The 16,661-nt window shown below is 37.8% G+C and overlaps 3 protein-coding genes across 6 annotated transcripts; 1 reads left to right on the top strand and 2 right to left on the bottom strand.

Annotated features, from left to right (window-relative positions):
* Positions 1 to 22: 22 nt before the first annotated feature.
* Positions 23 to 2,522, top strand: lyrm5b (LYR motif containing 5b). 3 transcript variants are annotated; one of them, XM_014972217.2, is made up of 4 exons: positions 138 to 156; positions 235 to 320; positions 410 to 465; positions 1,352 to 2,522. In XM_014972217.2, exons 3-4 carry the CDS (start codon positions 418 to 420, stop codon positions 1,556 to 1,558), a joined length of 255 nt encoding a protein of 84 aa, XP_014827703.1. In that variant the 5' UTR covers positions 138 to 156; positions 235 to 320; positions 410 to 417; the 3' UTR covers positions 1,559 to 2,522. The 3 variants fall into 3 exon arrangements, with proteins under 3 accessions (XP_014827702.1, XP_014827701.1, XP_014827703.1); XM_014972216.2 differs by lacking the exon at positions 235 to 320 and having other exon boundaries at positions 23 to 156; XM_014972215.2 differs by lacking the exon at positions 235 to 320 and having other exon boundaries at positions 34 to 156; positions 374 to 465.
* On the bottom strand, positions 1,591 to 7,800 carry LOC106906786 (uncharacterized). Of its 2 annotated transcripts, XM_088006160.1 has the most exons (12): positions 7,700 to 7,800; positions 7,202 to 7,426; positions 6,666 to 6,723; positions 6,002 to 6,071; positions 5,681 to 5,821; positions 4,732 to 4,826; positions 4,559 to 4,642; positions 3,730 to 3,805; positions 3,210 to 3,301; positions 2,922 to 3,040; positions 2,738 to 2,837; positions 1,591 to 1,825 (listed from the first exon to the last, which is right to left on the bottom strand). In XM_088006160.1, exons 2-12 carry the CDS (start codon positions 7,333 to 7,335, stop codon positions 1,754 to 1,756), a joined length of 1,041 nt encoding a protein of 346 aa, XP_087862286.1. In that variant the 5' UTR covers positions 7,336 to 7,426; positions 7,700 to 7,800; the 3' UTR covers positions 1,591 to 1,753. The 2 variants fall into 2 exon arrangements, with proteins under 2 accessions (XP_087862286.1, XP_014827698.2); XM_014972212.2 differs by having other exon boundaries at positions 5,681 to 6,071.
* A 1,493-nt stretch (positions 7,801 to 9,293) lies between these two features.
* Positions 9,294 to 16,457, bottom strand: sycp3 (synaptonemal complex protein 3). Its single transcript, XM_088006771.1, has 8 exons — positions 16,040 to 16,457; positions 15,817 to 15,895; positions 15,497 to 15,531; positions 14,580 to 14,697; positions 13,264 to 13,363; positions 12,888 to 12,986; positions 10,725 to 10,829; positions 9,294 to 9,606 (listed from the first exon to the last, which is right to left on the bottom strand). Exons 1-8 carry the CDS (start codon positions 16,161 to 16,163, stop codon positions 9,553 to 9,555), a joined length of 714 nt encoding a protein of 237 aa, XP_087862897.1. The 5' UTR covers positions 16,164 to 16,457; the 3' UTR covers positions 9,294 to 9,552.
* Positions 16,458 to 16,661: the final 204 nt, after the last annotated feature.

Genomic DNA, 16,661 nt, shown 5'->3' with positions numbered 1-16,661 from the left:
AAGTTTGAAATTTAAATCAGCCTGTCTGGGCGGTCCACCTCAAGTTTATTTTCCACACAAACGGTTGCAAACAGGGCGAACCGAACCATTTTCCGGGTTTAACCGGGTTAAAGTTCGCTTTCGGTTCACCGGAGAGTCCGGAGGTCACCTGGACAGGTGAGAACAGAGTAGTCGTCATTTTGTAACTATCCTGAGTCCAACTGAACCAACTGTGTGAACTTCCTGCTCGAACAGCTGTTTAACCTTCACCGTAGTACAGAGATATCCTTTTACATGTAACCTGAGCGAACCGAACGCCGTCTCCACTGCAGAGAGAACATGTATGGTGCAGAAATGCAAAAATATTGACTTATTTTCTGGTCCATTTCAACAGAATCTTCAGATATATTCATGCCGTTTTGTTTCGCAGCTCTTTGGATGATGGCCAACCCTCTGCGGTCTGAGGTGGTTCGGCTCTACAAGAACGTGAGTTTTCAGTTCTTCATTATTAACCAATCAGTTGACAGATTATCAGTGAAGTCACTAAGGTGAAGACGCAGAACAGCCAATAAGCTTCCTGTGATTTCTATTCATTTAATAAATGGAGAGTTTGTGTTAGGCTCGGAGTGAATCAGAGGTCCAAATGTGACGGTTCTGTTGCACTTTAACTTTGTATCATGATCATCAAGCAAAATATGACCCCTTATTCTAGTTCTGATATAATAAAACAACCTGAGACAACACAAAGATGAAGGCGGTTTACAGGTGACCTGATATGCTTCTTTGAAAATGTTAGGTCTCGTTAGTCTGCTCAGTTCTCCTTATTTTTAGCTATTTTAGGGCTCTTGTAACTTTAAATCCAAATAAGCTGCTGCTGGCTACATCACTAACCAAGGGTTTTACACTGACATGTGAAAATGGCTGCAAATGGATAAACAGTTATACTGTACAACCGTACATCTTTGAAAAGCAGAAATAGAAACTCCGGAACAACCAACAAGAATTTAGCAAGTAGATGGTGGATGGTAAGTCCAGAACAAAACACTTCTCTTTTCCAGCAGCCATTGTACAGTGCATACAGTGGTAAAAGCAGCTGACCAAACATGCTGGAACTCAGCTAGGGTTGCTAGGTAACCGGCAGGGTTCTGCCAGGGTTGCTAAGTAATGAGCAGAGTTTTTCTAGGGTTGCTAGATTTATTAGGGTTTGTTTTTTTTTAATGGCTCATTTTCCAGACACCAAAAATGTTTTTACTTATTGCCAAAAAACAGCTGGGTGTTTTTAGAAGCAGTTGAGACCAAAATGGAAGTACAAAAAATATGCAAAATATGAATATGTCCCCTTTAAATTTCATTCACCAATCTTCATCCTCAGCTCCTCTACCTCGGCCGGGAATACCCGAAAGGCGGCGACTACTTCAGGGACCGTCTGAGAGCGGCGTTTACCAAGAACAAGTCGGTCCAGGACCCAGAGCAGATCAAGGCCATGATCGCCCGGGGGGAGTACGTGGCGCGGGAGCTGGAGGCGCTCTACTACCTGAGGAAGTACCGGGCGATGAAGAAGCGTTACTACGAGGAGTGAAGACGCTCCGCAAAGACTCACATAGAAAAAAAGGAAATAGAAACATTTTTATTTAAGAACAGATCAAACAACAGCAGCTTCAACTGACCCTGCAGAGTTTAATATATATATATAATAAAAAAAAAAACACAAAGGGAATAACAGTCTAAAAATAATGGATCAGTTATTCTTTAGAAAACAGGGAGGAGTTTCGGGTCACAGCGTAGGGGGCGCTAGAGAGTCTCCGTCAGCCAGGTTGGCCCTGCAGATAGGACAGGTGGAGTTGTCCTGTCAGGAGGAAACAGGCAGGTTAATACAGAGATGTTCATCACAGACAGACATCTCACTCTGTTAGAAAATCAGCAGAGTTTATCTAAAGCAGGCGTGTCCAAACATTTTGTTATGCAAGAAAAAACTGGAGTCAGACAAAAAAAAAAAATCAAGCAAATGAAGTAGTCTTTTTTTGTTTTGTTATTCTTTGCAAGTTTACTGTATGAACAATTTAGGGGGAAACATAGTGATTAAAAGCTTTACATAAAAGAGAAAACACAATTAAGGCTGAAACGATTAATCATGATTAATTGATTATTTAAATAATGTTTACTAACTTAGGGATTGTTAACTGGAATATACAGACTCAAAAGAAAGACATTTGCTGAAAGAACAAGATCTTCAGACAATTAAACCCAAACTGTATAAAAAGATACTCATTTTGCTTTTAAGGTGAAAAATCTTTTCTATCTGTAAATGTGTTACAAAGAACTCATCAACTAGCATTGGTTTAGCTTCACCTGGTTCAAATTCTGTAAAATAAACTAATCTTCAATTCAGCACCTTTATAATCCAATTACTAATCAGTTAATTGATAAGTCCAGCAGAACTGGATGAGCTTTTTATGTTAGAAGTATTTTTTTTAGCTGCAACTGATCAACAGAATAATATACTACTGCATTTTAGGTAATAAAATGTTTTCCTTTTCACTAAACGGAACTGAATTGTTTATTCACATTTTCTAATGCATTTATAATGTATAAAAAAAGGCTCAAGTGTTTAAATGAAAACCCTGGAAAATGTGAGATTAATCGTCAGAATAATTGATAAATTACTAAAATAACCGTTACGCATTCTATATTTTAAGGGTATGGAGATAATTTAGCAACTTAACAATAAAAACTTGCGTGTTTTTCTCTGTGCCTGTACCTTTAACCATCTGTCGATGCATTGGACATGGTAGTCATGGAAACAGGGCAGCATCCTCAGCTTGTCCTTGTCAGCGTATTCGCAGAAACATATCTGACACCTGCGGATGGGTGAAACAGAGAGGCAGGTTAAATCTTCCGGTTCGGGTCGGACCGGACTGGACCAGACCGGGTTCTGGACTCACTGGGTGTTCCCGCTGTTGGTCGCAGAGCAGAAGTTTTTGGTTGGAAACCTCTGGATTTCCCTGCGACTCATTTTCTTTGACACAACGGCGCCCTGCCGCTCTTCGAACTCCAGGAGAGCCTGAGAGGAGAAGAAAGGAATCGTGGTTACCACGGAAACCAGGCGTTTCCATGGCTCCCTGCTCTGGGGGGAACTTTCCGGAACTTTACGGAAAGAAAGAAAAACAAAAAAAACAAACAAAAAAACGCCATTGTTCGGAGACGACATTGGGTTCGGGTTGGTTTCTCACCTCGTAGTCGTTCCCCTGGAGATCTTCTGCGAAGTCAGGTAACCTGCTCCTCCTTCGGCCCCGCCCACGCCGCATGTGCTGACCAATCAGATCTATGGAAACACACCAGGTGCATTGGTTAAAACAAACAAATCAGACGCTAGTTTATATCATCTCTATGATGTGTAATATGATTACTTTCAAAAAGCTTTTGTGTCCTGAAACGATTTATCAAATTAATCGATTATTGAAATAGTCAACTAATGTAGTACTTAATTATTAACTGAAGTATAGAGACTCTAAAACAAATCATTTACCAAAATAACACTCAGAGCTGTAATTAGGACAAAACCATACAAAAAAACATATTTTATTTTTCTAATTAAATGGAAACACAGCAATAGCAAAAGTTTTTATTTTTTATTTTTTTTACATTAGCGGAATATCAACAAAGTTTTGCGCTCATTTGTAATGGAAAAGCAGCTAATGCTGTATATAAAGGAGAAATAAGTTAAAAAACAACAACACTTTCTGATCATACCATCTTCGAATCCAACCAGAGGAGAGACGGCAGCCAACACCTGAGACATCCAGCTGGGCTGGACGTAGGAATAACACTGCACACAGAGAGAAGAACCAGAACTGGGTTAAACCAAACAGCAGGAGCTGACTGTCAGAGATCCAACTGGAGCTAAATTAACAGTTCAGTAAATATGAAACTTGTCACATTAATATTCACTGATATTTTGCGTGTAAAGGTAAACTCGACTAACGCTCCACTTCGGTCATCACTGCATTAATAAACAGAATATATTTCAAGTTAAAACTGTTTCTGTTGAAAAATGTTAAAAGTTGACAAAATATTATGGAAATAAAACAAAGAGCAAAGAAACCTGACCTAAACAAAACTAGTTTTTCTATAAATTGTGTTTGTATAATCACATGCCATTGTCTTTTTAAATAGATAATTGTCTGCTAAAGACTACAGATGTTTTGTTGTATATAATTTCCAAATTCTTTTGAAGTCGACTGGACAAATTTTTATTTTCAGTTATAAGAACAGGTTTTGTGTCACTTCCTTTCAAAACATTATATTTAGTAAAGTTTAATAAAATAAATAAAAGCTGATCTGGATGCCACAAAGTTGACTTTTCAGTAAAAGTTTCAGATACACTGTGTTCTACTTATTATAATCTTTTGGTTATAAAAATAGAAATACTTTATGTCGTATTTAACATTTTCCACTGTTAAATACGACAGATAAAAAAGCCGGGCTGCACTTTGCACACCCCTGCTCTACAACCAACACTAAATAAAAGAATCAGGTTTAAATATGCAGACATTTTATTTTGATAAATCATTCGCCTCACCCTTTGGTGGCTCTGCTGATGATGATGAAGATGATGGCTGTGATGATGATGTCTGCTGAGCGACTCCTCATGGTCGAACTGAGCCTGAAACAAACAAAACCAAAACAGGAAGTTAGTCCCACCTGTTCAGGTGAGCTGCTGGGAGTCTGCAGCAGGATGTAAGGAAGTCCCACCTGCAGGCTCCGCGCCAGCGCCTCGTCTTCCTTCATCTGTAACGAGCGAACAGTCGCCTCCTCATCATCGCTGATGACGATCTGCTCCACCACGTCTGCAGCATAAACAGACACACAGATGAAGCTACGAAGCTTCAGGTGCAGCTTTATTGTCCAAACTCTGACCTGCGACTGGGAGACAAATCGATCTTATTGATTTACTGGATTTTTGAAGATTTAATTTTTGGAAAATGTGGATTTTTTTCACCGATGCACCCCTTTGGTTTCCATACTTCAGAATGATGTCAGCACAGGGCGGCCATCTTGTTTGACTCTGAACTATGGAAGCTAAATGAGTGCATTGGTGGAAAGAAAATCCAGATTTGCTAAAATTTAATCTTCAAAAACCAAAAATTCAATTAACTGATTTATCGTCCAGTCCTAGGAACAATTAGATGCAAATATTTATTGGACAGTTTTGGCTTAATTTCTGGTCTGAATATTTTTGTTCTATCAGGAAATTGTCTTTTTTTAAGACTCCAATACTCCAGTTAATGATTAAACAATTACTAAATTAGCTAACAGCTACTTCAATAATCACAATTAATCCGATTGTTTCAGCTCTAGTTAGTATTGGTGAGTCGATGTGGATCAGGTGCCTAGTAAATACTGCTCTGAAAATGTTGGGGTTTTTTCAGCAAAATTTTTATTTGAGTCTGTATACTCCACTTAACAATTAATCGATCACTAAATTAGTTGATGACTATTTCCATAATAAATTAATCCCAATTAAAACTCCCTAATGATTCTCATAAAAGGGATTACTGAAATAAAAGCCATTTCTTGAACACATTTTCTGTCATATGCTTTTTAAAAAAGAAAGTGAGAAAAAAGAAACTGATTTAAATCTGGTATGAATTCATGAGATTTTATGTTTAAGCCCCATCGCTGAGCGCCGCTGTGTCCTGACCTAGTGAGGCGTCTCCTTGTCCTTCGTTCAGCCATTTCCTCTCCTCATCGGTGAGGAAGGACAGCGAGCTGGATGAGGATGTTGCTGCGGGGGGAGACGCTGAAGCTGACGCGTCAATCCGGGTTGACCTGAGGACTGACTCTGGAGTGAGGTAGGAGACGGAGGAGGAGGAGGAGGAGGAGTAAGACAACGAAGACGAGGAGGAAGAAGATGATGAGGAGGACGGGGCTTCCAGCCAGCCGCCCAGAGGAAAACTCCTGAGAGATGATGCTGGAACGAAGCCGACACTCGGGTCGACCAGTCGCCGGCGCTTAGATTTACGTGAAAAACCTTCGCCGGCCCCTATGGACTTCTCTGGTCCTGGAGACCCGCCGGTCGCCACCTGAGGTCCCTAAACAGAGAGAAAGAACGCTGACTAAGCATTTATCATTCTTCTTCACAGGTTTGCTTAAAAATAATCAGCTGATCCAGAAAGCTGCTGCTGGCGTTCTGACTAAAAGCAGGAAGATAGAGATCATCACCCAGTTCTACAGTCCTTCCACTGGTTATCTGTAGCTCAGAGAATGGACTTTAAATCCTGCTGTTAGTTTATAAATCACTGAATGGCTCAGCATCACAATACATTAAACATCTGGTGTTGTCATAGCAACCTTCCAGAACCTCTCAGGTCTTCTAGTTCTGGTTCCCAAGACCAGAACCAAACATGGAGAAGCAGCATTCAGCTTCTATGCACCACAAATCTGGAACAACTTCCAGAAAACTGCAAAACAGCCAAAACACTGAGTGCCTTTAAATCTAAACTAAAAACCCACCTGGTTAGAGTTTCTTTAGAAACATAATAAATGAAATATAAATCAACATTTCATCTGTAACGACGGCATTTAACAAAATGTAATGTTTCAATTGTTGAGTTGACTGTGTTCTATGACATATAGCACTGCAAATATTGCGTTAAAACATCATGTTCAGCCAGAACGGGACTCACAGGGCTGTAAAGATCCTCCGCAGTACGGCGGTGTCTCCTACGTTTGCCGAGCTGTGGGCTGGAGAAAAACAGACAGAACCAACTAGCTGTGAGCTTGACATTTCTGTGGCCGTCAGTTTCAGTCTAAACTAGTTAACATGGAGAATAACTCATGTTAGAGCATTTATTATTTATTATTGTGAAAAATTTCTTATGATAAAATTTTTTATTTATCAATGTTATGACAAATTTCAGTTATTAGCCTTACGAAAAAAAAAAACACTTATAGTATGATTGGAAATGTGACCCAAAATCAACAAACCGAACCGAATCTGGTTTAAATTCTTTCTCTTTCTCACTGTTTACGTTTTAATTATGTTTTTTTAAATCTCTTTCTCACATGCTGTTTTATTTTAATTATGTAAAGCACTTTGAAATGCATTGCTGCTGAAATGTGCTATATAAATAAAATTTGATTGATTGAAATAGGTCTAAATCTACAGCCAGAGATGAGCAGCAGTTTGAGCAGCGAAACAAAAACAACTGTGTGTCTGTACCTGGGGGTTTCTGGGACAATGACGGACAGATCACTGAACAGGTCCTCTGCGGGTTCCAGCAGACATCCTCGGTTCAGACCTCTGGGGCTGTCCGGTTCTGAAGAACCAGGGCTGGCAGGGAACCTCTCAGCCATCGCGTTTCACAAACCTGTCTCCAAACTGACCAATCACCTTCGGTTCAGTCTCATATCAGCGGGATGGTGACGAGGATAAAGAGCAGGTCGCCTGTAGCAGAGAACCAGAGCTAAACCGGTAAAAAACCCGAAATGCCTGCCGAACTGATATCTCAAATATTGCAGTGAAATTAGTTTTTAAAAACAGAGAAAATAATTCATTTTAAACTGAAAGTAGCTTCAGTGATAGCTAGCCCAGTTAGCTGCAACAGGCTCATTAATAAGCGGTTTAATGACAAACAAGACAATTAAAACATCAGAGATTAATTAAACTTCACTGCCTTCGCCAGAGCAGAAAACATGATGAGATTAAAAACGAGTTTACCTTCAATTTCTGCCTTCTTTTCAGTTTCTGAACGGACATACAGCCTGAGAACCGCCGCTTAGCTGACAACAGAAAGTCCCTTTCAAAATAAGGTAACCTACTTCCGGTAACACTTTGGGGAGAAAGTACCGAAAAATCCCCCTTCACAATAAAAGACTTTCGGTTTCAATATGATCCATAAGAAAGAAAACAAAATTCGATTAAATTTATAGATTTATTTATTAGTAAAGTTCTCACCGAATTCAGACTGAAACAAAGGAGATGCATAACCTGAAACTTTCTCAAAAGTTTAAGACAGAAAACAAATGTCCCTTTGGTATGAAAGCCAACTGCATTTTTATCTATTTTTTTGTATTTAATGTCCTTGATTCATTTTCAGCACTTACACAAAGTAATCTAATTTATCTCTTTTTTTTACACCAGACAACATGAATGTGCTTTAGTTTGTTGAAGAATTGTGGAGCTTAAATTCTGAATTATATGCTGAACTTTCAGCATAAGACTCAAAACAACCAATTTTGATCAACAAAAATAGGCTTTTTTGGCAAAATAAAATTACAAAAAAATCTTAAATGTCAAATGAAGCCTGGTTGCTATAAAATAGTGACAACTGATAGACATATTTAACATAAAATAAGTGATTGCATACAATATTCACCCTTTAAAATGACTGACCTAATTTAACAAAGGTCCAGCCAACTGGTGCCAGTAGTCTCACAATGAGTGGAATGGTGATCACCTGAGTGCAGTGAGTGTTTATCAAGTATTTGTAGTACAAAGACACCTGTGTCTGGAAGCATGAAGACTGAAGTATAAATCAGGGGATGGATAAATAAAAACTCAACCCCTGGAGTTTAGCTAAGTCATAATCAAGTTATTTGTTCTGATGAGACAAAAACTGAGGGATTTGGCCATTAAAGACTCTATACGTTTGAAAGACACCAAACACCATCCCTACTGTGAAGCATGGTAGTGGCAGCATCATTCTGTGGAGATGCTTCTCAGGCTGTAAAGATAGAAGGTAAAATGGCTGGAGTAAATATTTCACTTCCAACAGGACAACAACCTAAAACTTAAGCTACACAGAAATTGTTTAAAGACAACAAGGTGTATGTTTTGGAGTGGCCTAGTCAAAGCCCAGGCCTGTTCACAGCTGATCCCCATGAAACCTTACAGAGCTGGAACAACTTAGCAGGAAGAAGGGAGGGAAACCGTCACATCCAGATGCATAAACTGAGACATTTATCCAAAATTGAAAGCATTGCGAGAATTGTCAAATTTAGCGTTTTCTCCACTGTAAAGAAAATCAATAAAAGGACGTTTTTAATGTAAAATGTCAAAGATAAAGCTATAAAATATAGAACAGCACCCAACCTCCATATGATATGATTCCACACAGGTGGGTTCACTAAGCTGAGGTTGGTCTATTGTGTCTGACTGACACAGCCGTTCCTTACAAAATGGCCGACCTGAGTGAGCCTCTCCCCGTAGGGACTTTTAAAGACACTTCTGTATCTCAAATAGCTAAAAAGATGTATATTTTTTACTTTGGTGACAAGTTAAGCACTATTAAAAACAAAAGCAGCAAAAACACTTAAACATTACATTTTTATTGTCACATTTAACAGGCACTCAACAGAGCTCATCTTTACAAAATGACTTCAGATATAAACAGAGCGCCACCTGCTGGCGATAAAAACAAAGCACAGTGAGAGGGGCTGAAACAAACCGCATCATCTTTTAAAAATCTGAATTTATTAAAATAAACATTGAAGTGGTTAAGAAACCGAAATGTTACTGCATTAAGGAACAACGAACTCAAACGCTGGAACGGTCGCCATGGTAACGGCAGGTTAGAAGAGCATGGACTGCAGCGACTTGCGGACTGTGGCCATCTCCTGCTGTTGCTGTGGAAACACATGACAATATGGCGTCAGAACCCGAGCGGACAAAGCATTTTATTTGATTTACAACCCCCAACACACACAAAAAGGAAAAAATAAAAAAGACCACACTGACAACAACAATTGTTTTTGGTAGAGATTATCTACCAGACAGCCATTTTGCTTTGCGCTGGAAAAGAAAATGACCTTAAAATTAAAGTTTGAACCTGATGATAACCCAAACAAGCAGGTAAGTAATCAGCACCTTGGCTCCGGACCTACAAGATGAAAGTTAATAAGTAGTCAGCCCAAACCGTGGATCTTAATCCAATGGGATTGGATTAAGATCCAATCCCATTGGATCCCATTGGATCTTAATCCCATTGGACCTTAATCCAATGGGATTGGATTAAGATCCACGGTTTGGGCTGACTACTTATTAACTTTCATCTTGTCTCAATCCTTGAGACATTGAATATGCCATTTCTGAGGCCAAACCAAGAAATCCTGAGGAACTTAGAAATGCATCCAAGTTGTTCTGGGGTTGTTAGCTGGTCACAGGGGCCAGAAGTTGCATTTTTTGCCCAGTATATTTGCGCATATAAAATTGTAGTATCACACCTGATTGGGGAAAAAAGTTGCAACATTTGTTACATTTACTTTGAAAAATCTGTTCCCCTCCACACCTGTGGTGGCGCTGCTCCAAGAACCACTGAAGGAAACGATACAAGAACATCTAAAAAACATACTGAGCGCAACTAACCTTCTTCAGGAAATGTAAACAAAAATGGAGTGGTGTCAGATTTTAGTGATTGTAGGATTTCTTCACGAGTCATTTCTCCCGCTAGACTCTTGCGTTTGTTTTGGTTATATTTACCCAGAATGCTCTGTGCTATAGGCTGAATCCTGCTTTTGGAGCGGTTTCCACTCTGCTTGACGTTCAAATAGGCATTCAAATCGCACCAGAGCTCCCTTCAACTGAACCGAGATCGAAGTTTGTAGACGGACCAGGATTCCCTTTTTTAATCCGCATCAGAGTTTGGTTGCTTATTCACACCTCCACAAAACGAACCGGACTTTCTAGACAAACAAACTGGAGTTTGATTAAAACAGACTGGGTATGAATGCAGCCTAAATCTCACCGTGTCCATGAGAATCTTCTTCTGCAGGGTGGCCATCTCCTTCCTCAGTTCCTGCTGCGTTCCTTGCAGGAACATCTCGTGGTTTTTCTCCATGTCCTCCATGTTCTGGAGGCAAACAGCAAAAACTTCAGGTTATTGTTTCACTTAAACATGATGTCACGACTAAAATACAAATATTTTCTCAATAAGTCACAGAATATTTTCTTTCTGCAACTGCAGGTTCAGTTCTGTCTAGGGCTGAAACGATTCCTCGAATGATTCGAGTACCTCGATTACTAAAATTCCTCGAGGAAAATTTACCTGCATCGAAGCTTCGTTAATTTATGTTTTATTAGTTAGCGCACCGTGTTCCGGCCGGGACTTCATTTGCGTTGCGCGGAGCTCTCACTTCCGCCTCTGAGTTGTTGACAAAAGCTAAGTCTCAGCGGCATAAAGTCCAATCTTCAAGATTGGCCCGTGGGGATTTTATTGATTGATGATAATGCCCGACTTTTTATCGTTTTTGGGGAACCAATAAGCATCCTTAAAATGACTGGGGGAATGCCTGGAGTACGGCAGCATTTCTCCTCCGGGGCTGCTGGTTGAAAGCCAACGGCGGGAAGAGCGCTGAGGTGAGCGGATAGACTGAACAGGGCGGGCGGCTGAGTAGCTGATGCTTACCGTGTAAATGTAGCTTTACCGACGAACCGCACAATAAATTTCATATCAGAAACGGGTGGCGGAGCGCATCGTACATGGCTGGTAGATGAGTTTCTGAGTGTGACCAGTGAAGGTGTGGTAAATGTCCCGTATTGCTTCCCCCGTGTTCCTCCCCCAGTCTAACGGTTCGTCAGTCCGCTGGTCTATTTCCTCCCCTACACCCCATCTTATGTTCGTTCATTCGCCCTCTCCTCCCACTCCAGGCGGCATTTCCCGTATTTTTAAACCCAAAGCGTGACAGGTATGGGGCAAGGTGAGTTTAATTAATCTATTAAACTCACTGAAGATGAATACATAAACTAAAAGCTGGATTGTAGACATTTTTTATAAGCATATTTGTGAGCCTGCCTCTTTGTTATTAAATTCAATATAATTTCAGATTTTTCTATAACTTTTCTTCTGGTTAACTTAGAAAGTGAGCTATTATTGTTACAGGTTAGTTTTCTAAACTACAAAAAAGCAACTGTTAGGGAAGCTCAAATATGAAAAATTGGACTGATATTGATATCTGATAGTAACACCGGTATTATGCCAGATTTACCAATATTTCATTTTATAATTTTTTTTTATCCGATTACTCGATTAATCGTAAGAATAATCGATAGATTACTCGATTACTAAAATATTCGTTTACAACAGCCCTAGTTCTGTCACACAATGACAATATGTTAAACTACCGTCCATTAGCCAACTGCCTGCTGTATATTGAATATCAGTAATTTAATGTTATTTTTGACTGTTTTTGTCTTTTTTGTCTTCTGGGGACCATGTGAAATACTCCAACACCACATTCCCATACTTACCTGGTACTTCCTGAAATATAATGAATTAATTTTGGGTATGACATTTTTTTAGACTGAAACAACCAAATTAACAAATTAATAAATTATGATGATTATTGAAGTAGTCATCAAGTAATTTAGTACTTTAGTACACAGTTCAAATTCTGTGAAAAAAAATCTCATATTAAGCAACTTTTTCTATTCAATTTTGATTGGTCATTCTGAAAAATAATTTTAAAAAATCAGCTGTAAACTGCAATGATGTAAAGTCAAGCAAAAAGAACTGAGCTTTTCACATTTTGATGTTATAAGTATTTTTTTAGCTGCAGATGCTACAAAAATAAAATCTTCACTAAACAAATACTGAGTTATTGCATTTTAGCCAACAAAATAGCTTATTAAAACATTAATTTAATTAGTTGTTTGAATCTTTTAATGTATTTCTAATATTTTACAGAAAAGGGCAAAATATGCCAAATTTTTACATGATTAATTGTCATAATTGCCTAATTAATAACTAAATTGCAGTCCTAGTTGTTCTTGAGCTGACCTCTCTAAAAGACGGCACAGTTGAAGGGTTTTTAATGTAATAATTCAAGAGAAAGTCAAAATCCAGTCACATGCAGCATCAAAGATGACATCACTGAGTTAGGAATTGCTCAGTAAGTATTGATTGGCTCACCTTCATGAACTGCTCATACAGTTCTCTGACGGCTTTCAGCTTCTGGTTCTGCACGACTCGGGCCTGCTGCAGGACTTTCAGCTGCTGCCGAAACAAATTCTGTGAACACAAACGACAAAGTATAACCATCAGCATCGTGTTTTTATTGAATCAAACCATCTTTGGTATTTGCTGTGAATGATATCTGGGACTTTTTAAAATCTCTGTGCGGTCAGTAAACAGAACTTCTGCAAAATGTTCACAGATCATGGAAGCTACCAGAAAACAACCGTCATACCATCCTTCTTGCAATGAAAAAAGTCAATGTAAACACTGGTCACATTGTGTTTCTGCAGCCTGTAGTGCGGCATAATGTAGATGAAGCGGATAAACTGACATTGAGCTTCTCCTCCTGCTCCTCGGCTCGCTGAGCTTCAACCTCCCACTGCTGCAGTGCAGAAGAAACCTGCTGATGGTACTGCTGGGTCATCTTCTTCCTTTACAGAAAATACAATGTAATAGAGCATATAAAGTTGGGTTGAAACAATTAATTGTGATTAATCAATTATTGAGATAATCATAAACTAATTTAGTAATCAATTAATTGTTAATTGGAGCATAGAGACTCAAAAAGATAATTCTCTGGAAAAAACATTTTCAGAGTGGTAACTACTAGTCACCTGATCCACATCAACTCATCAATACTAAATAGGACTGAAACGATTAATCAGATTAATAGTGATTAATTGATTATTGAAATAATCAACTAATTTAGTAATTGATTAATCATTAACTGGAGAATAGAGATTTAAAAAGGCAGTTTGAAGAAAGAACAACATACTCAGAGCAATAATTAAGCCCAAAACTGTACAAAAACATTTACTTTTTGATATCCAGTTATTAATCAATTGATCCAAAACATAATCAATAGATCAGCCCTACACTGTATTAATGTTAGGTCAAGCAGAAAGAGCAGATTTTCAGATTTTGATGTTAGAAGTATTTTTTAGTTGCAGATGCATCCTTTGCTACAAGTAATCAAACATAAACTAAAGGAATGATACTTTAATGCATTTTAGTTAATAAAATATTGATTTGATAATTTAAGAAAAGAATTTAATAGTTTACTTTAATCTTTTGATGTGTTTTTAATATCTGAAAAAAGTAGCTTAATGAGAAATCTGCAGAATGTGCTAATTATTTTCATCCAATTATTCAACAGGATAATCAATAGAATAATTGATTAATAAAATAATCGTTAGTTGCAGTAAATTCCTGATTCAGTTCATCTTTTCTTTCTGTTTCTCGTAGAGTTTTCCAGTCTTCTATAAATCCCTTTGTGTTTTTGTTTGGGTTTTTGCTGTTTTTTTGGTAAAGTTTCTTGCAGCTGGTTTTTGCAGAATTAATATTCTGCAAAAATATTATTATAATATTATTCTGGTATATAATTCATATACCAGTTGCTGGTATATGAATTATTTGGGCCAATAAAGTCTTCTAATCTCAAAGTATGAATCCACAATGGAAAAAGACACATCAGAGCCTGGAGCTGAATGTTATTAAATCATTGTGAGATCATCTAACAGCGAAAATAAAAAACAGCAGAACATATTTTAAAGGTCTATCAGGAGGTCTGGAGAACTACTCGGTGTGAAGCGGTTGGTGCTTCAGCAGTTCTTTTCTGAGCTTTCTTAAAGTTACAGAAAGAAGAACCTCTGTCCATGGTAGTTGGTCCACAGCTGCTCCAGCTTGTGCTGGCTTCCCTTCATGTAGTTTTTTGTCAGACACTCCAGGCGTTTCTTCTTGGCCTGCATCACTTTACTGATATCAGCTACAAGTAAAGAAAAAGACAGAGAAGCATTTTTATTCAGACAGAGAGTGTTTCTATCTAACCCTAAGCCATAATACACCAACAAAGCTACAGCTCCATTTTACAACAGAAGTTAAACTTGATTAAGACAACAACAAAAAAGGCACATTGACAAGGTAACACAAGGGCAATATATATATATATATATATATAGATTTTACAACACAGTCTCAGTTGTTTGTTCTCTGTGACCCATTTAAGTAAATGAGCCTGAGTATTTTTAAGCCAAATACTCAGACGGATACCTGGACAACCCTCCAGTTTAGTAAGGAAACAGCTAAACACACCGCTATTAGAAACTGAAAAGGATTCAATCAGCCTGAACCTTACTTATTTGTAAGGCTTGATTTAAAACTAAAAGTGGTCAAGGAAAATTAATTGTATTATTATTTTTAATGCATTTACCCAGTACAATGCTCCTCTGACTTTTAATTAATCAGTGATGGTGTCTTCATTTGTAGTGTAAAAACTAGCACCTTTCAACTCTCTTATTGCATCTTCACATGTATGTATAACAGAAAATAATTCCTACATGTTTGTGATTATCTTTCTGAGGCCAACACTTGAAAAAAATTAAAGTAACTTACAAATAAAAAATCCTAATTCCTGGATCTGTTCAGTCAGGTGTCATAAACATAAACCAGGACTTAATATAATTGTAATAAATATACAAATTATTTCTGTGTATTTTCTTTACAATTTTCCCTTTTGGGTATCTAATCAATGTAAACAAGAAATTACCAAAAATCCAACTGCTTACCTCCAAATTTCTCCAACATAGACTGGACCTCATTTCTAAATAAATAAAAAGGAGGGGGAACAGTTAAATAAACCAGTGAAAACACTCAGCAGGTACAATTATTCAGCATAAAGGCTGGAAACTCTATTGAATTGAATCTAATTAGTTTTTATTTTTTCAGAAACTAATAATATGAAATATTTTCTGTCTTGATAATCTGTGTCATAATTTATTGATATTGTCACTTCACTCTGTTTTTAAAGCAATAAAATGTGATACCAATCATTTTTAAATACCTAAAGTTGATATGTGAAGAGGAATAATGTAAGAGCTATATATACCCCATGGCACATGCTGTTCCCTCATCAAAATCAGGTGCAGGCCTTTTCTTTGACAGCTTGTCCACAATTGGAGTTTCATCTTGGAACAAAAAAGGGGTTAAAAATTCACATTAGTGTGAAAACTTATGCTTGAAAGGTTTAATTTTCTCCTATTTTGATCTTACACTGGTAAATTTTCAGAGCTGTGAAAAAAGATGCCATCTTCAGAAATCAGCTACCTTACCTTCCCTGATGTCATCCTCTGAGCCGCTGAGCTCCTTTTTATCATCTTCTGCGGGAAAATCATAAACATTTTTCTCTATTTTCTCTTCTAGTATCTTTTTCTTCATCTGTTTTCTTGCTGCCATTTTTGAAAACCTCTGACTGTTAAAAAAAGAAAACGAAATGTTAAATAAAAAAATGCTAATGCTAATGCTAAGCGTCAACAAAAATAGTCTAACGTCGAGTTAAGAGTTTACTAAGGAGCTGAATTATAACTTTAAATTAAATGGGTCTTTATAATCTCTTCAGAATGATGTTTATGAGCAATAAAACGAAGTAAACTAACATAAACTTGGTCAGCAACGTATCTAGCTTCAGCTCTATCGATTTTCCCGCCACAACAGGGTCTTCAGCGGGAGCGCGCACCAGGGACTGTACGAGAAACCGGATGGAAATCCCAGGTGCTGTACGTATTTCGTCCAGCGGGGGGAGCTGCTACCTTCTCCTGTTTTTTTTTAAATCTTTGATAAAGATTAGAAAACGAAAAACGAAAATTAAAAACGAAAATTACCTAAATAATAGCAGTCTATGAAAATACAGAACAAACAATGGGGAAAAAATAAACAGAAAATATTACCAAGGTA

Source organism: Poecilia mexicana, unplaced genomic scaffold (assembly GCF_051168715.1).
Source record: "Poecilia mexicana isolate PSO_F unplaced genomic scaffold, ASM5116871v1 scaffold_6, whole genome shotgun sequence".
Lineage (NCBI taxonomy): Eukaryota > Metazoa > Chordata > Actinopteri > Cyprinodontiformes > Poeciliidae > Poecilia > Poecilia mexicana.
The sequence above is the reverse complement of the archived record's forward strand: the minus strand, read 5'-3'. Positions and strand labels throughout refer to the sequence as shown.